The sequence below is a fragment of the Denticeps clupeoides genome, chromosome 7 (genome assembly GCF_900700375.1).
Source record: "Denticeps clupeoides chromosome 7, fDenClu1.1, whole genome shotgun sequence".
NCBI lineage: Eukaryota > Metazoa > Chordata > Actinopteri > Clupeiformes > Denticipitidae > Denticeps > Denticeps clupeoides.
In genome coordinates this window covers 7,692,871-7,716,438 of record NC_041713.1, presented here as the reverse complement: position 1 = coordinate 7,716,438, position 23,568 = coordinate 7,692,871, and the positions used below count along the sequence as shown (strand labels likewise).

Sequence of the window (23,568 nt, the reverse complement as noted above, 5' to 3'; positions counted from 1 at the left end):
CTGTAGCATGTCATTTTTTGAGAGCGCACATGGTTCGAATGTTAATTCTGCTCATTGTGCGGAAGAGTTTTTGCCCCCAGGACGCTCCAGTTTTGATGGATGGAGCTTGTGGGCGGCAGCTCTCTGCCTACCGCAGACTGTTTACATTTGCAGTATTTATCAGACGCCCTTATCCAAGGCGACTTACAATCAGTAGTAACAGGGACAGTCCCCCCCTGGAGACACTTAGGGTTAAGTGTCTTGCTCAGGGACACAATGGTAGTAAGTGGGACTTGAACCTGGGTCTTCTGCTTCATTGGTGAGTGTGTTACTCACTAGGCTACTACCACCCTACTACTGTTTGTAACTGTTTGTTATTATTAATATATTTATTGCACGTTGATGACAAAATACTGTTTACAAAATAAATCAATACTTGACAGATATATGAAAAAAAGAAAAAAAAATTAAAAGTAAAGTAATAATATTATAGAAATAATACTGATTGGGAGGGGGCTCAGTCTGTTGACACAGAAGAAAGAACTGAAGAAGGTTATGAAGGATTGCAACTTGTTTGCAAATGTTACAGAGTTACCGCTCACTGAATATCTAACGTCCTCTGGCTTTAGAAATGAGAATGAGCAGAAAAGGAGAAAAAGCCAGGACATCCAGCTGCTTTGAGGCATACTGATACTTTTCTTCTGGGATCCCAAATATGGCAATATCAGGAGAAAATGACACGGTTTTGGAAAGGACCTAAAATAAAACTCTAAAGCAATTCTTCCAAAACGGCAAATTAATGGACATATGAAGAACACATGGGACAAATTACAAGTGGCAGCCATCTGCAATGGCAGGATAAATTTGTGCTAATCGTGAGTTAGAGTAATGGACCCTAAATAGTACCACGGACTGTTAATGTGATTCAGTGCATCAGGAATAAAAAGAAGTCGAGCAATTTCAGTGTCTTGCCCAATTTTATGAAAACGGATCATTTTGATTCTGACGTTTGATGGCCAAGGGGACAGCCATGGCCATGTGATTACTTTATAAATTCAAAGACAGTGAATTTATCATATATATATAGCTGTCGTTCATAAATAGTTGCTTACGAGCATCCTAACGGGATTTATTTTAGAGAAAGAACAGGAAAGTAAAGGACCAAAGGATGAAAACGTCATTACATGACTCGCGCATCCTATAATAACAGGTGTAATAACGGAGCGAGCGGCCAATGGGAAACCAGGAGGCTTCTCGCTGCGTAACCGCAGCTAGACGCACTCTAATCTAGAACAGCGCGCTGGGGGGTTTTCCAAAGCGTTTCTAAATTCCAAACGATTGCGACAAACGCCCAGCATTTCGTTGCAATTCCGAGACGCTCGACGCCCGCTATGCATCGTCTCGAACGAACGCCGTGCGTCGAGCGACCGGAGTTGAGCGACGCCGGGACGCGTCTAGTGCGTGTGGATCTGTGCGCTGGCAGCCTCGGTGGGCGGGGCTTCGCGCGGCCCAGTCGGCTGCAGGGGCGGGGCCGTGCCGGGGCCGATCTGAGGCCGGCGGCGAGCGGCAGATGCTGCAGTTTCTGGCCGGACGCGTGGCGCGGGGTCGAGTCGTACTGCGGTGGGCGTGCGGGTTCCTTCTTTCGAGCGGCCGCCCTCGGTTCTTCGCGGACAGCACCAGGTAGGAGCATCGGTTCTATCTGCTGATATCATCCCTATTTCAGCCCGACGCGGCAGTTTCCCTGCGTTGGAGATGGAGGTCACTCCGATGGAGGGACGCTAGCAGGCCCCCCCGCAACTACCAACTAGGAATGAATCAAATGCACAGAAATCTTTAAACGTGCCGCCCCGGACAGGGAGGATTCCTCAGAACTTCTTGAAGGAGCTCTGGTCCGGGTGGAGGATCTCCGGCGGAACCTGTTTGCGGTTGTTTTTTTTGTGCCCGACGCCTTTTGCGGACCACGTGACGTTCCGGTGCATAACGGTGCGACAATGCGACTGCAGTGCCCCCCCAATTCAGTACTAAACTATTACTGACCACTAAAATGCAAATTCTCTGGCAGAGGGGGTCCCCCAGGACCAAGACTGGGAGCCTGGGCTCCACTATAAACTTTTAGTTGATTTATTTTGTCCACGTTTACAGCAGATGTTCAGAAATGTGAAGCTACGCAGCAGCAGCCTCCTAACTGATGATTATTAGGGTTAGATCACATTCCGAGGAGGTGTCACATAACTGTGGTCCATGGGTCACTAGGCTTCATTTGTCAAGTCTAGTGTGTCTATATTAACTAGAGTTGGGGTTTGTTCCGTGTTCAGTATTCATTGTAATTTGGAATTGGTGAAAAGTCAAGATTGGCCTGATCTGAGGGAATTCTAGCTGGTGACAGACTGACCTGATTTATGAGTTTAATGAGTGACGATTTGTCAGATCCATGTTCGTTCAGGCCCAATGTTCATCTGTTGTCTGTAACGCACAGAACGTTCTTCATTAATGACTGTTACCTTCGTGTACATTTTCACCTTTTAACTCCATGCATAACATTGTTATTAACAGATGGTACATTATTGACACATGACTAATTTGAATATTATTTGAACCCACAACATTCGGAATCACAACCCTTTCATTTGCTCCTGTAATGATAAATTCTATACATTATATGTGTAGATTCTTCTTAGCTAGAGGATAAGTACTAATTTGATATTTTCATGGTTGTCACTAGTGATGCACGATTAATCTAATCACAATCGTAATCGCAATGTCAGTCTGCGATTACATGAACGCAAAAAGCTGCGATTTAAATGATTAGTACATGGATTAAATCAGCAACATATCCGATCCATTCTCTCAAAGTTTGCGAGCTGACTGAAGTCTCACTTCAGTCGGATGTGACGTGTTTGGTCACATGACTTTTGATTCAGAGACATATGGTTAGACGCCGCATAACGCGCTGCATCGTACGTCAATAATCGCAATATTTTTTTTTCCCCCAAATCGTGCAGCCCTAGTTGTCACTACTTTGGGAACAAATCAAGGGTGAAATTATCCATAGGAGGCAATGGCCTCTGTAGGAGTTTGAAAGGAGGTGTGTAAGTGTAGAGTTTGGATGGAGGTGTGTGGTTGTAGAGTTTGGATGGAGGGGTGTGGGTGTAGACTTTGGATGGAGGTGTGTGGGTGTAGACTTTGGAATGAGGTGTAGAGTTTGGATGGAGGTGTGTAGGTGTAGAGTTTGGAAGGTGTGTAGGTGTAGAGTTTGGATGGAGGTGTGTATATGTAGAGTTTGGAAGGTGTGTAGGTGTAGAGAATGTAAGGAGGTGTGTAGGTGTAGAGTTTGGATGGAGGTGTGTGGGTGTAGACTTTGGAATGAGGTGTAGAGTTTGGATGGAGGTGTGTATATGTAGAGTTTGGAAGGTGTGTAGGTGTAGAGTTTGGAAGGAGGTGTGTAGTTGTACAATTTGGAAGGAGGTGTGTAGGTGTAGAGTTTGGAAGGAGGTGTGTAGGTGTAGAGTTTGGATGGAGGTGTGTAGGTGTAGAGAATGTAAGGAGGTGATTGGATGGAGGTGTGTGGGTGTAGACTTTGGAATGAGGTGTAGAGTTTGGAAGGAGGTGTGTAGGTGTAGAGTTTGGATGGAGGTGTGTAGGTGTAGAGTTTGGAAGGAGGTGTGTAGGTGTAGAGTTTGGAAGGTGTGTAGGTGTAGAGTTTGGATGGAGGTGTGTATATGTAGAGTTTGGAAGGTGTGTAGGTGTAGAGTTTGGAAGGAGGTGTGTAGGTGTAGAGTTTGGAAGGAGGTGTGTAGGTGTAGAGTTTGGATGGAGGTGTGTAGGTGTAGAGAATGTAAGGAGGTGTTTGGATGGAGGTGTGTGGGTGTAGACTTTGGAATGAGGTGTAGAGTTTGGAAGGAGGTGTGTAGGTGTAGAGATTGGATGGAGGTGTGTAGGTGTAGAGTTTGGATGGAGGTGTGTGGGTGTAGTGTGCTACCCTATATCTCTCTTGACTGGGGTTATTTGACTCTTCCTTTGTCAATTCAATGCTAAATCGGTGACAATTCAGCTGGGACCTGGGTCACAATGAAGAAGAGTGGAAATGGGAGAGAAAACACGCCCTCAGATCATATCTACCCGGTTCTTGGGTGAGAAAAGCTGCCTACTCAGTGTTTTCACGGTTCTGGTTGAAAGGGATCTCAGGACGCAGATATGCTGAGTCAGTAGCGAGTTGGGACAAGGAAGACTAACGACTATCCTCTGTCCTTCCCAGGTTTGAAAATTTACAATTGCAGCATTTATAACTTGGCAGACCTTGTGGATCGATTTTAATAATTAACCTTTTAAAGTGACAAACTTGCTTTAGTGACCACAACATTCCATTGGCTCCCAAGACACTGAACAACTTGTGGATCAATTTAGCATAAAATGTTTGATCAGTCTGACGTTATTTTAATGGCAAAATTTCTAAATTACCTTTAACATTGAACCGTAGTGTACAGTACAGGCCAAAAGTTTGTTCTCTTTATTTTCATGACCGTTTACATTGGTAGATTCTCACTGAAGGCATCAGAACTATGAATGAACACATGTGGAGTTATGTACTTAACAAAAAACGGTGAAATAAGTGAAAACATGTTTTATATTCTAGTTTCTTCAAAATAGCCGCCCTGATTACTGCTTTGCACACACTTGGCATTCTCTCGATGAGCTTCAAGAGGTCGTCACCTGAAATGGTTTTCCAACAGTCTTGAAGGAGTTCCCAGAGGTGTTTAGCACTTGTTGGCCCCTTTGCCTTCATTCTGCGGTCCAGCTCACCCCAAACCATCTTGACTGGGTTCAGGTCCGGGGACTGTGGAGGCCAGGTCTCCACTTTTTGTTAAGTAAATAACTCCACATGTGTTCATTCATAGTTTTGATGCCTTCAGTGAGAATCTACCAATGGAAATGGTCATGAAAATAAAGAAAACACACTGAATGAGAAGGTGTGTCCAAACTTTGGCCTGTATTGTACATGGATATTTGATATTACAACAGCCTGTTATAATAGGGGCTGTAGTTCAGTTAATTGAACTCGAACTAGAAATGTCATATTAATGATGGGACATGACACTCGGAAGCATAGTTCATACTCCCTTACACCAATAAAGAAAAGCAATTAGAGCATAATTACAGCATAAAGTTGCAGCTTTTAATGCGGAATGAGCACCTTTTACTATGGATACGAGAATCATCATCTTGTGCAACCATGAATAAAAAACATTTAAAAAATTCATCCAGAGTGTAGAGTCTTAAGTGAATAAAAATAAGATGTAATGCAGGATTGGAATATTGAGTTAAATCCTGGGGTAATTTTTGCTCGGGGGTGTTTTAGTCTGTAAAAAACATTCTGCCTGTGGTCGTGTGTGGGAATAACGGCCTGTAATTGATTAAAATTGAATGTCCTGTTCTACTTTTCACTGGTCAGTTGCTTTTTTTTTTTGTTACCCAGGTGGCTCTGAGCTCACATCTGGTACCCCAACATGGCGCAGCGAGGTGGGCAGGAGGACCCGGAGCGGTACCTGTTTGTGGACCGGGCGGTGGTGTACAACCCGGCTACTCAGGCCGACTGGACGGCCAAAAAGCTGGTGTGGGTTCCCTCGGAGAGGCATGGGTTCGAAGCAGCCAGTGTGCGCGAGGAGCGCGGCGAGGAGGTGCTGGTGGAGCTGGCCGAGAACGGCAAGAAGGCCGTGGTAAACAAGGACGACATTCAGAAGATGAACCCGCCCAAGTTCAGCAAGGTGGAGGACATGGCCGAGCTGACCTGCCTGAACGAGGCATCAGTGCTGCACAACCTGAAGGACCGATACTACTCTGGCCTCATCTACGTGAGTCCTTACCCATTTTATTTCTACTGACCTCCTGTTTACAGTGCATTACATTACCTTCACTAACAAACGAGATATTTATATATATGGTAATGGAAAATAAATGAAATATCTAAAAATTCATTGAGTTGAGTTTTTCAATGAACACCGACCTCTTCTCGAGAGAAAGTATGAACCGCTGGACATCTTTCTGTCACCTCGACTGAGTTGTAGGTTTACTTTATTTTTAGGTTGTCCTGTTGTATTAGGCCCTATTAGGCATCCCTCCACAAAAAAAAAAAAAAAAAACAATGGACATTTAACTCACTTTTAACATATTGGTATAGAACAATATGTACATTAATGAGTGCATACATGTATTACATGAACAACAGTGGGAAACATACAGCACACGAATGCTAATGAACGTCATTGTCACTGTATCACAGTCACTAGAACAGCAGCAAACAGAGGCGAAACCTGGCGACTTCACAGACCTCGGCGATGTGAAGCGAGGTTCCCCGGTTTAGAGCATGAGCTCATGGCACCATCAGGCCGGCGATTCAGTTGCTGCTTTGGCGGGAGCGTGTTAAATCCACCACGCAGCTGGGCAAATGGAGCAGTTGAGCGGCGTCCTACATACGCCCGGCGCGAATCTCGGTGATCTTGACCCATTTTGTGACACGCATTCCAGGAATAGAATGTGGGCTGCCGATCACCTGAGACCAGTGAAAGGGCCTCGGAGGGATTCGTGCGGCAGCTGAGATTGATTTCTCGTGGATGGTCTTCTGGAAAATAATATTCCTGCTTGAAAAAGGTCTAGAGTGAAAATGTAACCGCGCAGTAGAGAACATTCATTTGTTTCATTGTCTACAGAAGGGATGAAAGGCTTGTAAAAATTGCGATTAATTACGACGCGACTGCTCACCCTGACACTTTGGAGGAGGTGTGGGACTGGGGCCGTCACAGGAACGGCGTGGACCAGACCGTCCGTCCTTCTCCCACACCTGGCAGCAGTGACTGGTGGTAGCATTTCACATCTACTCTACTCTTCGGTTTGAGGATTAAAACTAAACTGCCTTTTTAGGATGGTTTTTTATGTTTATTTGATTACAAGGACAGAATAGAGGTCAACAGATGGCAGTGGATGCTGCATATAAGAAACAAATACCATTCTGGATGAAAAGAAAGTTTTAATGCACTTGAGACTTTTTAGTTTAAAATTGTTGGTCTCCATTATACAATAAAATACCGTGCTGATATATCATATTAAGAAATTGCTTTCTTTTTTTATATTAAAGTTTTTATTCTGAATGGATGGGAGAATAATCATGCACAGAAAAGATGCGGTTTTAGAGAAGAGGATCATGAGTGTGGCCAGTGCCCCTGTCCCCTTTCCCAGCCAAGGTGACCCGCCTGGGGTCTTCTGGCTCCACGCCCGTCCCTAGGCTGCAGACAGCAGTGTGGGGCCGGCGGCCCTGAGTCAGAAGTCAGGCCCGACTGTCCTCCACAACTGTCCCTTTGTGCGCTCAGATAAGCCCCAGCTGTCAGGACACATCTTGGCGATCCTTAAATTAACAAAAGTTTCTGTCCGTCTGCCTGCGTCTCCCCCATTTTACCCACGAGCAGCTGTGTCCACTTCGTCCACAGCTGGTCTCTGGGAACAAATCAAAGATTTATTAAATCCTATTTGGCCGTTTTAGAGATTGCATGACGTGGAACAAGCGCTTCGCCATGTTGCAGAGTGTGAAATGGCTTTTACGTTTTTCTTGGAACACTCGCGGCGTTGTCATAGCGCCATAGCGGCAGTGTGGTCGGCAGGAAGGCGTCCCTCTCCTGATTCTAATGCCAATTTAGAGTCGTAGTTAAATTATAAGATGACCCGGAGCACAGTACATCACAATGAATAGATGCTTTATTGTCACATTTATTCAACTGCAAAAAGTTTAGTCGTGTTATATATAACAACATGAATAAGAATAGTTTCTTCCAAATGCCTGTTGTTGATAGTGACTGACAGTACAATATCTAAATCTTGTTCATGAGACATTGAGTAACATGATAACCCAAGGTGGATTCATTAAAACATTCTTTTAAAGTCCAAACGAACCCAGTAAAGCCTGTGGTTTAACCAGTGGACAAAATGACTTTATTTCTTTGTTTCTTTTATTGGTTATTGGGCAGTAACTGTTGGTAGACTTGATGTAGAGTTCTGGTTATTGATTTGTAACTGGTCGGCGTGTATCCCTCACATGCTGTTGTGTTATAGGAGAAGAGCCCTGTGTTACTGGGTTGTGTGTGTGTGTGTACTGCAGTGATGTGTGTGTGTGTGTGTGTGTGTGGTGGGTGTTTGTGGGTTCTGGTGTTCACCGTTGAGAATCTCTTGGCTCGCGTTTCACTCTCTATCACTTTCTGTCTTCTCCTGTGGAGCTGTGTGAAATCACACCTGACTCACCACCGTGTGTCCTCTGACCTCTGACACCTGGAGACTGGCATCAGGTCATTTCATATTCAAACAACCCATTAGACATAAACTGTGCAAATGTAAATAAAACTGTATTCAAGTTTATGTTTTAATTCCACCAATTTACAAAAAAAATATCCATTGACATTAAATTTTTTTTTCTGCCCATGATCTGGGATTAATCAAACGAAATATGATGATATTTTGAATCATCAGCATTCTGTGTAAGTGATATCGATAAATGCACCAGCAGGACAGGTAGTGGCGAGGCAGCATGCCGTGGACACCCCACGCTGCACGCTCTCCTCTATTTATAGACCTCGCTGTCAGATCAGGACCATGCATTTTTAATGTCTTACAGAATGGAAGCCTGAGTTTGAGTTACAGTGATGTGCCCTCCCTCGGTCTCACAGCCCCGACACTTTGCACCCATGGGTGCAGGGCCTGCCCGTCAGCACAATCAGAGTCCCAGTGCTAATTAATGGAATGCTTGCTCGCAGTCATTTTCTGACTTTCACTCTGTCTGTCCTTCTTCCTCTCAGATGCTCCTCCCCCTTCTCTTTCCGCCCTTCCCTCATTTACTCGCACTCTTTCATTCTGCACAGCAGCGCGTTTCCTGCCGTTTCCTGTGCCGCGTTGGTTGTCGCGACAAGACAGCGTCACACCAAGCGCCTCCCATCTTACCACTTCTTACTGCGATTTATAAAATGATACAAAACATACAGGTAGCATGTCATATTGTGATGGCCTTGTCTAATGAGCCTGATTAACAGTTCCTAATGGCTCCTACCTCGCACTAATGGAGGTGATTAGGACCTGTTAAAAGCAAAGAGCAGCCGCAGGACACAGCTGCTGCATCGATGTGGACCAAGAGACTTAACCTCTGTTTGTTCTCGCTTCTGGAAATTGCCACACCCCTGTTTTTTTTTTTGTTCTTTTGTTCACTGTTACCCTGATGTCCAATGCGTCCTTCCTCCTCCTGCCCTCAGTCGGCCCCTCTGGCCCTTATGACACATTCAATCCTGCAGAATTTGATCGTAATAGAGATTGTGTGGGTAATGGCCTCTGGCCCATGAACATGGAGAAGAGGAAGGGAGGAGACAGGACCACGGGTCTGGTTTTGGGCCGGTCGTGGCAATTTCTTCTGTTTTGATGGCAGAGAAAACCAACTTTTCAATGGCACAAAACAGAAAAGGTGGGTGCAAAATATAATAAAGGTGTATTTGCATGATAGAGTGATTTATTGAACCCATGGATGTTTGCGTCTTCATCTCACCATGAAGGCCACTGCTGGCTGTCAGGCTTTTACTTGCGCTTTTTAAACCTGGCCTTGCTCTGCGACTGAAATTGAGCCCAGGTGTGTTCGACCGGGAGAAGATGTGAAATGTGCTGAGCGTTGGTTTCCATTGGCCTTTCCTTTCCCGTTCTCTCCCTCCTTCACTTTTCCTGTTCAACATATTTCTGGCACCCTGGCATATTCATAAGAAAAACAATGAATCATAATGAAATAGTATAACTGGAAATATAAATCTCTGAAAAAAACATTCAAAGTATTTTCTTTCTATTCCTATGGCAGCTGTTCTGTGTCTGTTATTTGTTGAATTTCACCAGCAGCTCACCTTCCTCAACGTGATGATCTGAGCAACCAAATCTCACCCGGTTTTGATTGTTGAACCCTTCTTAAAGGGTTTTTTCATTGTTTCGCATTATCATTTAATATTGGCTATAATTTAATATTGTCTACGTAGAATTATTGTGCATTTTTGACAATAATAATGATCATTATTGTACTGAAGAATTCAAAGATATGGTACATATTAATGTCGTCTCTTATATTCATGGTTTTAGCAACAAATATGAAAGAACAAATATTTGCTCGGTTGTTCTGTATGTCCTTTGTTTTTTCCTGGTTGTGACTGGCTGGAATCTTCCTGCTGTTCAGCAGATGTGGACCCATGCAACACAACAAGCACAACAAGTGCACGGCACCTTCATCCTCGCACACTCAAGTCAAGCCTCCCTGTGTGTGCCGGTGTTTGTGTGTGTATGTGCATGACCTCCTGTGCTTGGGTGTAACTGTTCCTCTCTCGCCTGCAGACGTACTCGGGGCTCTTCTGCGTGGTGATCAACCCCTACAAAAACCTGCCCATCTACTCAGAGAACATCATTGAGATGTACCGCGGCAAGAAGCGGCACGAGATGCCACCGCACATCTACGCCATCTCAGAAACCGCCTACCGCTGCATGCTGCAAGGTACGTCCACTGCTGCCCCGTGGCGTCTGCAGAATGCCATCTTCAGAACCCAGTTTCTGGGGCAGCCATGACTGGGAGGTGATTGGCCGGGCGTGGGTTGCCTTGGAGCAGGTGGTCGGCCATGACAACAGATGCATCTGAATAACATCATTAGAATCCTTCCCCATTGCCGTAGTAGGTGAAAGGTCATGTGGGCTGGTTGCCTTGATGAAGTCTGGGTGCAGTGAGATTTTCAACTCAGAGTGGCCTATTTTTACAATTCTGTGTCTGGTTTCATTGAGGGACAAGCTGGCTTGTTGCAACTGCAACATTACAGGATCTTGGTAGGACAGAATTAGGATTTTGTCACCTGTCAGGCACGACAGTGTGGAGCAGACCTGCCCATGGAGATTGTTCTTCCAATTTGCAGAAAAACTTTGGAGAACATTTGGGATTGCATTAGTCAGCTACAGCTCTTTTTAGATATACACAATCCTGGTGTAGTTACATATTGTTGTATATCGATTGTATATTGAGCATCATTTCCTGAATCTCCCTCACACTCTGCAGCTCTGCTGTTGCCATGGCAGAAAACTCCTCCATTTTGCTCGCTGTATTGCCATGGCGCCGCACCGCTTGTGCTCTATAACACGCACAAATCTGCAGAATGGTTTGTCGCTGCGTATGGTTTCCTGCTTCTCGCAATAAAGCGAGATCAGAGAGGGACTGATTGTGTCATTAAAGCTGGCTTTAGCGCTGAATGTACATCCAGAACTGTGGCTTTATTCCCTGGCAGGGGCTCCTTCTCTCGAACATTGCATAGAACACACACACACACACACAGGTCCAGATGTTTCCACAGAGGGGAGGCAGTTCCAAGATTCCACTCCAGGAAGTTGTCTTCTTGTTGCGTTTATTCTATAGGTCTGTAATGCCAGACAGTTTTTAGATAAAGATTTATTCACAGTTTCTGAGGGCATCTCCACCTTGTGTGTCTTTACTCAGATCTCCAGGAACTTTCGCTCTCAGACTTTCCATGTCCTCACTGTTATATATATAGACCTGCTGGTGAGCTGTGGCCCCACAGTCCAGGCGTGGTGGTGAGCACCCCAAATCCTATCACCAGGGCAGATGCCACTGTCACAGTCACCAGGCAGGCTAAGGCAGGCTGCAGAGGTGCCAGAGTCAGCACAGCCAGTGCCATAGCCCTGCAGGACAGTGTATTTTTAAAGAAAATTGAAGTATCGCCATAATGACGCATGATTCTTCTTTATCTACTTTATCTTTTTTCAGTGAGAAACACTGCCTTCAGTAAAAAGAGAGCAATATGGAAGGTTATACATTTTGCACAGTGAATATGCTATCCATTCCGTTTCATTGTAGACAACCTTTAACCTCCTGATGTACCATGTTTCCAAGAATGTGAGGTCACTGGGCGCTTGGCCTTTGGCCACTTACCCCCAAAACTCAATTATTTATTGTGTGGCCACCACAATGTAATCAGTTCATCTCTAACGCCAATCAAGTGCTTATACCAATTTTGGAGAAATTATCTTGGTGTACTTGGTGCTGATATCGTTTTAATAACTTGACCTTTGACAATACTTTTATTGTTTCCATAAATATATTGTCATCTTTAAAGACTAATAATCTTATGTGCTGCAAAATGCCCTAATTGGAAAACAAATCAAAATTTGCTCGAAACTAGCAGAGTATTTTAGCAACTAGACAATTCTAAATCATAGAGAGTGTGAACAGATAAGATCATTCCCATATGCTGGAATGTTCTTCCCACTCTGTAGCATCCCGAAAATCTCGAGGACTTAAACCTTACACAGCTTTCTTTGGTTTCTTACCTTACTCACACACACTTAACTGAGCAGCATGACCCCCATCACCATTTAATTGTCATCCATCTGTAAATCACTTTAAATACAGCAAGATTAACCTATGTTGGCATAATGTTTTGGCATATTTGGTGAGTATTCAGGTCATCTTTGACAATAAAGGTTTATAGCAATTTGTTTGTAGAAATTCCCTTAAATTCCCTTAATTCCCAAAAAACGGGACAGATGTACAGACAGGCGACCAAAAAATATGATGCCTCCAGGCATGTCTGTTGCCAGTGTTGGGAATTTGTGGTTGGTTTTGGTCAGATTGGCTCATCAGCCTTGTACAGGGGAATGATGTCACGGTGGTTTTAGACTTTTTTTACGGCTCCTGAGTCATTGCGTGCCTGTGACGTCCCCTCCTGTACCTAAGCGTTACGCTTACTGAGGTAACATCTTTTCCGAATGGCCATTACACACAGACTATTCCTGTCATCCTGTATCAGCATAGCTGCCATTCGACCTCATTTTGGCTTCACATCAGTCATCAAATTCTTGTGCTGATATGCTGTTTTTTTAAGACTGATGGGCTTGTAATGTAAAAAGGTTTTGGTTTTGGTCTGTGAATCGTTACAGTTGTTTGGTGTAAGGTCAAAGGTGGTTAGTTTAAGGTCAAAGGTGTTAAGAAACAGATTAAACAAGAAAGAAATGTATAATGATGTTTTTGCATGTGATGTGTTGATGGATTAAATCAGGCTGGATAAGGACATACCATGTAAGAGAGCTGTCAATCAACAGGCCATTTTAAACGCTTGTCTATAAAAATATAATTAAAGATTGTATTTTGGGTGACAGCAATAATTACACACTAGTAAAAAGTGAAGTTTTATTTTTAAGATACAGATAACTACCAATCTTGTTTCATCTATTTTTATAAGTCTTGAGGGCGCCTGCGCCGCGCTTTGCGCCAGTTTGAAAATAGTGCCCCTAGTTTGCATGGCTGTGATTCATGGCTGTGTTTTGGGAGGAGTTGCGCATCTTGCTGTGTGATAATTGCTTTGTCTCTAAAGAGCTCAGGAACTGTGTCCGCCAACCAGCCTTCTTTTTTTTACACCGCTTTCTTTTTCTTCTCCCTTCATCCCTCGCTCTATCCTCCCACTCCTGTCGAGTGAAAAGCACAGCTTGGCAAATGGAAAATAAATTCCTCGCAGCCTCTGAGAGCTTCTGGGTGTCTTTCATTTCGTCGTTGTGGACGATGGAGGGGGAAATTGCACTATGAGGCTTTGTGCAGGTCCTGTCCCACTTGTTGTCCTCATTTTCCCGGTCATGTACAGAGAACACAGGAGGACATGGATCCGGAATGTCCCCGGATGGACTGCGCCATCCCAGACCTTGGCGACCGTTGCCATGGTGAACTCCCTGAGTACCCTCGATGCCAAGGACTTCATATCTAATCGCGTCCGGGCCAGACTTTTGGCAGCCGTCCCTCACTCTCCTGTGTTCTCTATTTTTCGTTTGCTTTTTTGATCCCACCTTTCCTCTTTCCACTCGCTGTTGGGTCCTTGGCTGGCCCTGGGTTGATTGGAGGGATTCAGGCTGGACCCTGGCCAAGTTTACCAGAATTCACGCGCACATACCACAGCTCAAGGGTGGGGCTGGCCTAAAGAGAACCTTTGTGATTGGCAGTTTATAACTTGGCCAGGACATGCAGGACATGCATTTGAAGACTCTCCCTTATTGGTGTTGAGTGCGGTTTTAAGACACATGCATCTCACAGCGCACCCTAGTGGCTGCACCCTTCACATTACCACACAAACCAACCCTCCCCACCACCCTTCATCACTTCCCAGAGGGAGAGGCAGAGGGCCGACTGGTATTGTGCAGAACAAAGGGAGCTTTGTGTGGTGGGGAAAGGGGTGCTGTGTGTGTGTGTGTGTGTGTGTGTGTGTGTGTGTGTTTGAGGGGGTTGAGGGGATGCTGGACACACTGTCGTCTGAGAAGAGGAGGCCCTCTGTTTAGATAGAGGAAACTCCTGACAGGGAGGGCCATGAGGATGATCGACAGGACAGGTGTGAGGGGTCACTTGTGGTGGGCTGTGTGTGTGAGTCTTCTTACTAGGACCTTCACTGACCTTCAAAGGAATCTCTTGCATTTCTTAACAGGATGTTACTTTCAGACAAATGGCCGTCCCCACAAGACTCACACACACACATTGTCGGAGCTCACACACCCCACTTGTGGCATGCAGCCTAAAATCTTATTTCTGCCAGGGAGTCCCCCTCGTAGATCTGCCTGCCTGCCTCAGACTTTCTCACACTCCTCCATCTCTCCTGCACCGATGCATCTGTCTTTCCTAAGGAGGAGTGCTGAGAGACGGACAAGAGTGATGAAAAGCCATCATTTAATAATCCTGAGCCCCTGTGTCCTCCTTCCTTCAGGAAGCCTTTCGGGATGACCGTGGGGAAGGTTTGATTGTTTGCTTTGGATCTGCTTGTAGTGTCTGGTCTGTGTACTGATGTCCCATAGAGAAGAGAGATGGAGGTTCAGTCTGCCTTGTGCTATCAGAAATATCATAATTCCAACCACAAAATCATATTTACAAGGGTCATTTTATCTAGGGTACTTCAGTTGTGATGTGAAATGGAAAGTAGATCAGTAGATGGTGATTTTTTAAAATACTGCTGTGTTGTTAAATGACATGAAATGACATGCTTTAACAAAGTCCATTTCACAAATAGAAAGTTTGATGAGTGAATTTATGTGCTGAACCTCCATTCAATCTTCTTTTTTATTATTTGCCCCTGCATGGTTCCCTGGCCATTCATCTTTTTCAAGACGAGTAAGCATCACAGTGAGACCTAAGTTACCTTCAGGCTGGATTTTGGTCAGATTTTCTGGTTTACAGGTTGTGAGTTACTTGGATGAACAAACACGACTATCAACTGTCTAAACCACCAAGTCACAAGAGTGAATCTTACTTTAACAATTCTCTTACTACCATGATGAACAAACTTTTATAACATTTGAATTGTAAGATGAACACAATATGTATCTCATACAAGTATTTCTACCTCATACATCACTCAGGAAAAGTGAAATAAAATAATAACTCCAAATAATAAAAGAACAGAAGTTAGTTTGCAGCTACTCCTGAGTGACAGCCAGACTGCCAGTCGTCCCTTGTGGAGTAGGACCTTTAACCTCTTAGGACAGATTACAGTACAGATTACAGTACACATTAGCCTACGCATTGCTTGAGGAGGGCAGATCCAGTTTCCTGGCCTCAGCCTCGCTGCCATGAAGAAGAATGCCTTCCTTGTCAGGTTTCCTGCATTTTTCCAGATTTTTTTCCCCTGGACTGTTGTTCTCCAGACGTCTGCAGTAAATAAATTCAGTAAAAATTTGGGTGAAGCTGAATGTTTATGCCTTCCACAGGTAGCATTTTTCAACATAAATTTCGGGCGGCACAATGACAAATGTGGGTCCAATCTGTAGCCGCTGCCCAGCATTTTGAGTGTGAGCATGTGTCCTCTTCTGTAATATGAGTAGCATGTTGGCAGAGATGTGATAAAATTTCACGTTAATTGTTGTGATTACTTTGTGTTAAACATGTTAAAAAAATAAAAGAAACATTTTTAAACATGTTAAAAAAAAAATTTTAGCAACTAGAATACAGCTTCACTTCCTTCCTGTGTGACCTATAATACAGATGTGCGTATCTTTCGCATGCATATTGACATTATTTTCAAATGGAGACACGTGGCTGCTGTGCTGAAACGTGTTAGCAACAAGCTTACATCAGAAAACATTTCAATTGACATGCGGTTCACAGTGCGTTTGGGCCCATCAGCCCATAGATGGAAAGTTGCATTTACTGTCAGGGACTGACCAGATCATCCCCCTGTCACTTCCCATCTGATCCTCCTTCTCACACTCTGGTGTAGTTTTAAATGTGTATTATAGCAAACGTAACTTTTGATAATTTATGACAATTAAACAATTGCAAAATATGCGATTAATTGATGAATTTGTATTTTTTAAATAAAATATGTTCATGGAATAGCCAGTCTAGAATTCTCCATTACAAGGGCTACTGTGGGCCAAATGTGCCCATATGCCGTCAATTATGTGGCCAAGCACTTTCTGTGGTATCTCCCTCTGGCTCGATTGGATGAACGGCTGTGCTCGGTGGGGCAACGAGCTAATTTTAACCACAGCAAGAAAGTGTCAGTTGAGCAACAACAGTGTTTTACTAAACAAAACCATGTGTCCCTTATGTACCCTGGAGCACCACACATTTCCCTCCCTTCTACATTTACATTTACATTTACAGCATTTATCAGACGCCCTTATCCAGAGCGACTTACAATCAGTAGTTACAGGGACAGTCTCCCTGGAGCAACTTAAGGTTAAGTGTCTTGCTCAGGGACACAATGGCAGTAAGTGGGATTTGAACCCGGGTCTTCTGGTTCACAGGCGAGTGTCTTACCCACTAGGCTACTACCACCCTTCTACAGTCTGTGAGCTACTATATCATTTTTAACCAGGGATCGTCATCCCAGCTCGATGTTTGGAGGGACCTGCAGGTCACTTGAGTCTAGTGTAGTCTGGGTCCTTCTACGCAACGCAAGCAGGACACTTAATGTCTGTCTCTCCAGTTTATTTTGGCGTCCAGAACCTTGCTCGTCATCTGGACGGAGACCATCTCGGCGGAGGGCTTTTGTACCCCCCCCATGCTGTAAACATTAACAAGCTGCCAGGTCGCGGTGAGAGCAAATGAGGTGGCAAAGTGTTTGGGTGTCCTCTTGACTCGAGTTATAAACAGGAATGCTGCTCTTGTCTGGTGGAGGCTTGGGTCGAATGGGCCTTGTAACTGCAGGCTCTCAGGGGGCCGTATTTTGTGGTCGTTGGGGGCCTGGCAGAGGTTTGCTGTGCTCTCTGGGCCAGAAAGGACATTAAGTTTCTGTAATCTTCCTGCTGACGTGTGTGCTGTTTGTGGGAGGGATCTTGATTTTGTGGTTGATAAACCTGAACTTCAGTGTGTGCTTTCTTAGTCATACTCGTCACATAAACCCCCTCAGCACATGGATCTTCAGAGTGACATGGTCTCTCCTGTTCTCTTAGGGGGTGAACCCTGCAGGTTTTGAATTCCAACCTTCCATGATCAGTTCAAGGATGAAATCTTGTTTTGTGGTGTTTTGTAGTGAACTCTGTTTTTAGGTTCTCGACGGCTTCGATTTGTCAGATATATCTTTGTGTATGTGATGCTAATATGAAACTTGTAGATGTTTGTGCGTGTCTCCAATAGAGCAGTATGGTTTAAAATAGTTTCTCACATGGAAAAGAGTTGCTCTTATTATTACCTGGTGTATCTGCTGTGCAGCTTGCGTTCCCGTGCTGGCTGGACCCCATCATCTGCTGCAAACACCGCAGAACTGACGCCCACTTGAATCAGGAACATTACTCAGCCCTTTTGGCCTCTTCTCCACATTTCATTGTGCAGCAGTATGAACTCAGAAAGGAATTCATTGCTACTTTATTTTCCACCTTCCAAGTGCTCTGTAATCTGATCTTTTATAACAATTTGTTCTTGTGTAGACACTCTGGACCGTCTGTCCTCTGAGGCTTACTAGGGCTGTAACGATATGCAAACAGCCAGCTCCCCTTACCGTATAAACGCACACACACAGGCGAATAACAATTTATCATTAGCAGTATGAACACTATTTTGGTGGCACTAAGTATTAGACCTGTAAATCTAGGCTTGACCCGACCTGACCCAATGATCAGCAAACACAAAATGTTGTCTATCCTTTCCATATGATATGCTGCTTGTAAAATTGGATTTGGTGAAAGTGTTTTGCATGATGTAAATTTGTTTGATTAAATGCAAATTTTTTTTTTTTTGGCAATGTAAATTTGATTTGCAATTCCTTGCCACCATCGTCAGGTGATACATCTTAACCATGGTGATGGTGATTGGTGGTGATTATGTTTTCCCCACCTCTCCTTTCCCTCCCTCTTAGGGGCAGTGGTGGCCTAGCGGTTAAGGAAGAGGCCCTGTAATCAGAAGGTTGCCGGTTCGAATCTCGATCCGCCAAGGTGCCACTGAGGTGCCACTGATCAAAGCACCGTCCCCACACACTGCTCCCCGGGCGCCTGTCATGGCTGCCCACTGCTCACTCAGGGTGATGGGTTAAATGCAGAGGACAAATTTCACTGTGTGCACCATGTGCTGTGCTGCTGTGTATCACATGTGACAATCACTTCCCTTCACTAGTCTATCACTCAAAGCGAGCAAAGAAAGGCCGGCTCTTAAAAAGCTCCACTTGTCAGCTCAGGTTTGGGCCTGGTCGGGCCTTTTGGTTACTCTTGCCTACTAGTACATAGCCTTAACAATGTCTTAAATCATGCACAATAAGGAACAATGTCTTAAATCATGCACAATAAGGAATTAGCATGTGTGAGAGCTGTCAATCATCTGGCTCCACCCATTTTAAATTCTGTTCTGTGTTAAACCTTAACAAAAAGGATGGTTTCTTGTTCAAGATACAAGTAACTACCAAACAATTCTTTCCTTTTTTTCTTTTTATTCATGTAAATCCTGAGGACACCTTTGAGGCTAGCTACCAAGCCCCCACGCATAGTTTATACTTCTGCACCTATAATGCATTAAACGATATGTACATCATGAAATCATCATTATAAGTCTATACATCTATTCTATTTTGGGATATTTTCATTGGCACTATGTAAGACGTAGTGAATGTCCCGTCCATAGATTGCCCATCGGAATGCTTTAATTAAAGGACCCTGATCCACTAGCAGATCCACTAGCAGATTTGGGTGTGAATGTCAGGGTCTTGCACCAAACCCTTGATTTGGAGTGTTGTTACATCCCTTCTGACGACCCATTTCAGTGCCACCCATTGGAAGAACCACTTCTGACCTCCTGCTTCTGCTCCCTAAAGGTTTGGTGGTATTTTATTTGTGACTGGTGGGGTCGTATGAAGGTGTCTGCTGACCACTCTCTCTCTCTCTCTCTCTCTCTCTCTCTCTCTCTTTTTCTGGCTTTTCTCTGGCACTTGTTAGAAACTTAATAGAAAGTTAATGCATTTCTTCCTGTGGCACCAAAGCTCCCTAATCCTTCAGCATCTTAATCGACCTGGGATGAATGGCTTCTATCTTCGCTGTGTACACAGTGGCAGTGTCCCCCTGACAGCCAGGGGAAGTTGGGAAGGTGACGGCGGCAGTGATGCTCCACAGATCTGGCACGTCCAGCGACGGTGGAACACGTTTCACTCCTTTATCATTTTTTTTTAACTCTTGTCCGTGCCTTCCTGTCTGAGAATGCAGGAATGGCTCCTGGAGTGCTGAAAGAGTCCAGACATCACACGGGTTGGTGGTGGGGGGGGCTCACACTCGGCCTTTTGTTTCCGCCTGCGCTAAGTACCCCTGGAATCTGGCCCGACGCACAGCGATGGCAGTACACAAAACAGGGGGCTGCAGTTTTTGCGCTTAACAAGCGGAATTAGAACAGGGACCCCCGCTCCAGTGGGCCACAGTGCCAACCTCACAAAGGGTGTCCTGCTTTTCAAGGGGGATGTGTTACCCATGGTCGGGGAGGTGGAATTCTGAATAAAATACCCATTTCCCGGCCATGGAAAGTGCACGTCAACTGAATTTAGGCCTTTGTGATTTCTGTAGCCTTTATTTTTAGAAGTCGTCTTTTTTTAAATCAGTGTGAACAGCTCTGGATGGGGGTGGGGCCTTCAGCTTCCAGGTCTGGAGTTGTGGCTTTGCATTGTTAACGCCTTGTCTCATGCTCCTTCGATTCAGCAATATCGCTGTGCTGAGGAGATGCCATGAATTCTCCTGCAGAATCACCCTTAGGCGTGTTCTACGGTTACGGAAGAACACTACGGAAGGTGAATTTTTGGGGAGGAGAACTAAAAAAGATTGATTTTACCATATATGCGTATAAGATAGCACCTTACAGCGATAGCATCTTCCACTTTTTTCACGAGAGGGACTGATGAAATGGGGAGGGGGATGTTAAGATTGAATTGAGAGGCGGAGAGAGAGCGGGAGGGGGATGTAGGCAGGGAAGTGTTTTGGAATGTTTGGAATGAGCACATTAATCCTGTATGTGGGAATGAATTATTGGCGACACAGGGCCTGGTGGTACTAGAACACAGTGTGTCTCCTGCCAATGTTTGTGTGTATTGTTTGAATTACAGAAGGGATTTACTTTATTAATCTTCAGAAACTCAGGGAGAGCAACAGATGGGTCACATACACATAATAGTTCTTTAGTTTAATATGCTCAATAAAAAAAGCATCCAAAAATGTACACAAAACTCTGACATAATTTGAATAATGTTTTTGTAATTTATTTTTGTTTCCTTCTGTCTTACAATACTAGTGACATACTTGTTAAACAGGGTGTTATCCTTAAGACAAATGAAAGAATGTGATTGCTCCCCAAATGTGTTATTTGTCCATATTTTATGTAACAAAAATGTCACGTGGAGACGTTTTGTCACTTGTCACATTAAACCTAACATTTTAACCCAGTCAGAACTTAGTGAAAGTCTTCCAATGGTCAGGGCTGTCACTGATTGTGTGTTATGGTGAGCTGTGTTTATTGTGCGCATGATAATCTGCACTGGGCAGTGGTGGCCTAACGGGTAATGAAACAGAATCATAATCGGAAGGATTCCCCAACCGCTGAGGTGCCATTGAGGTGTCACTGCGCAACGTCTCCACACACTTCTCCCCGAGTGCCTTTCCTTTTACATTTATGGCATTTATCAGACGCCCTTATCCAGAGCGACTTACAATCAGTAGTTACAGGGGACAGTCCCCCTGGAGCAACTTAGGGTTAAGTGTCTTGCTCAGGGACACAATGGTAGTAAGCGGGATTTGATCCTGGGGCTTCTGGTTCATAGGCGAGTGTGTTACCCATTAGGCTACCACCACCCTTTCATGGCTGCTCACCGCTCACTAAGGGTGACGGATTAAATGCAGAGGACACATTTCACTGTGTGCACCATGTGCTGCAGTGTATCACAACGCCAATCACTTCACTTCACATGTGATGGCCAATTTGTCATCTAAAATTCTCTTTTATTACACTTTTCTAGGATACAAAAAAGGTTGGAGACTGCATATGTGAATGTTTTTAAATTGTTATATTAGGATGTACTTTTAGTATTATCAGTATTTGAGTAGCCAAACCAGATAGCTTTGGACAGGATCAACCTTAATCCCAATTGAATTACTGTAGATTTCAGTGGCAAAATTTGTAAAAAAAATTTTCCTCTAAATTTGGGGTTTAGTACTTGTTTATTAGTTTTATATAAATAGCCTTAAAATGTTTGAGAAGATTAAATGTCCCACCAGCCTTATTCTGAACTGTTGCTATCCACTTCTTTGTTTCTAAGGTTTTACAGCATTTGGCATGTGTCTGAATTGCCTGCTAAACACATAAATGTAAATGGTCTGAGATGGAAAAGTTCAGAAGACCAGAACTGGATTCATGCTAAAACCAAACTGAATCTGGAAATGTGTCACTTATTCATTATGTTAGTAATGCTGCTCTATTCGTGTTAAATTTTTCGCAAGGACCACCACAAAATGGACTAATTTTTTTTTCTTATTAGGTGTTTGTGGACAGGAAAAGCCATTGCTTTCTGTTTAATGGCTTGAGTAATCATTTGGCTCTGGCCTACAGTTTGAAGAGAGGGTGTGTGTGTGTGTGTGTGTGTGTGTGTGTGTGTGTGTGTGTGTGTGTGTGTGTGTGTAAATGCGTGTGTGTGCTGGCGGCAAGAGATGTGCTGGATTTGCACAAGGTAATCACACTGGGCTTGTGAATATCTACAGAGCAGATGGGTGCCAGCGGCCGGGCGGGGCAGATGGGTCTGAGCTGTCATTTCGGACGTGTCCAGCTGAGTGGGGCAACCGTACATTTTTCACTACTTTGAGATTCCAGTTTGGAACGCGCTCAATCCTAATTGCGACAGGCTCAGGCATATGGAATAATTAGGGACGCGGACGGTTAGGGAACGAGTGCAGGGGATTGGCTGTTGGCCGTTTAATTATAACAGGCAACGGAGGGACGTGCCAGGTGTAATTACTGCAGCTTTTATCATGTGGAAAAGCAGAGCTGCACTTTTGATGGTGCGCGGCACTCCAGGCTATGATAAGGACGCCCCCCCCCCCCCTCTGATGTGATGGAATCCCCGGCTTTTACCAGAGCGATGGGCTTTTTACACGGCTTTACACGTCCTGTGCCCAGTGCGAACAGCATCAGTGGCCGATCGCTCGGGTCTGGAGTGACAGTTTACACTCCACTGCTTCCTGGTAATTCCAGGCATTAGAAGCCAATGGCCGAGTCTGGCTGTGATCCAGGGGCTTAGAGCGTCACAGGGAGCCCTTTGTGGGAGCTGTCTAGGCGGGTTGTGTGCTCCTCTCCTCTTCCCTCTCAGCGAGCCTCCCTGACCGTCACGGCCCACATTGCCGCGCTCGCAATGCTGTTTTTGCAGGGACAGTTGCAATGACCCACCAGAACCCTGATTCGCTGATCTAAAGAAAAGCCGAATCCTTCAGCACGACCCTGTTTAAAACCTGCCTCTTCTGACCGAGTGTGGGGTGTAGGGAGGGATTAGCGGTGACATGAACTGTGCCAAACAAGGACATTGCCTCGGACAGAATGGCACAGAGCTCAGTACCTCACCCCTCCCCAGCTGTCCTCTTTGATGATTCATCAGGTTTCCGCTGTTTGAATGTGGCTGACGAAGGCCTCAGTGATGCTGGGAATAGGATCCTGTGCCCTGTTTCCTCTCACATGTGCTAGGCTGACAGATGAGGAAAGGATGAGGGATGTGACACCCTCTAAAGGGGGAACATGGGGTCGTACGGTTCTGGATTTAATGTTTTAATGGGAGTTATGACAAGGAACCCAAGATCTTCTCTATAGTAGTCGCTGCAGAGCGCAGTAAAACATAATAATCCTACAAATGCTTAATTGTAATGAGATTTATTTAATGTATTTAATGTTTCTGTTATCATTGTTTTATAGGGCCATCTTTTCATGGTGCTATATAAGATAAAGTGCTTGGGGTGTGTCTACTGGATTTACAGGAATAAACAGAAACATCAAAAAGACTGCTTGCCAGCTATTTGTATTTTGGGGAGGAGAAGCTAGCTACCACACAGAAGATTGACTTTATA

At 44.6% G+C, this 23,568-nt stretch overlaps 1 protein-coding gene across 4 annotated transcripts in view; it reads left to right on the top strand.

The window, feature by feature from the left end:
• Positions 1 to 1,510: 1,510 nt before the first annotated feature.
• The window catches only part of LOC114793637 (myosin-10), a 59,415-nt gene continuing 37,357 nt past the window's right edge, over positions 1,511 to 23,568 (top strand). For 2 of the 4 annotated variants that reach the window (XM_028985689.1, XM_028985688.1), the window contains exons 1-3: positions 1,511 to 1,659; positions 5,453 to 5,828; positions 10,369 to 10,525. In XM_028985689.1, coding sequence (XP_028841522.1) covers positions 5,484 to 5,828; positions 10,369 to 10,525 — 502 coding nt within the window. In that variant the 5' untranslated portion in view covers positions 1,511 to 1,659; positions 5,453 to 5,483. Of the gene's footprint in view, positions 1,660 to 5,452; positions 5,829 to 10,368; positions 10,526 to 23,568 lie in introns of those variants that run through there. The other 2 variants (XM_028985691.1, XM_028985690.1) reach the window with 1 other exon arrangement.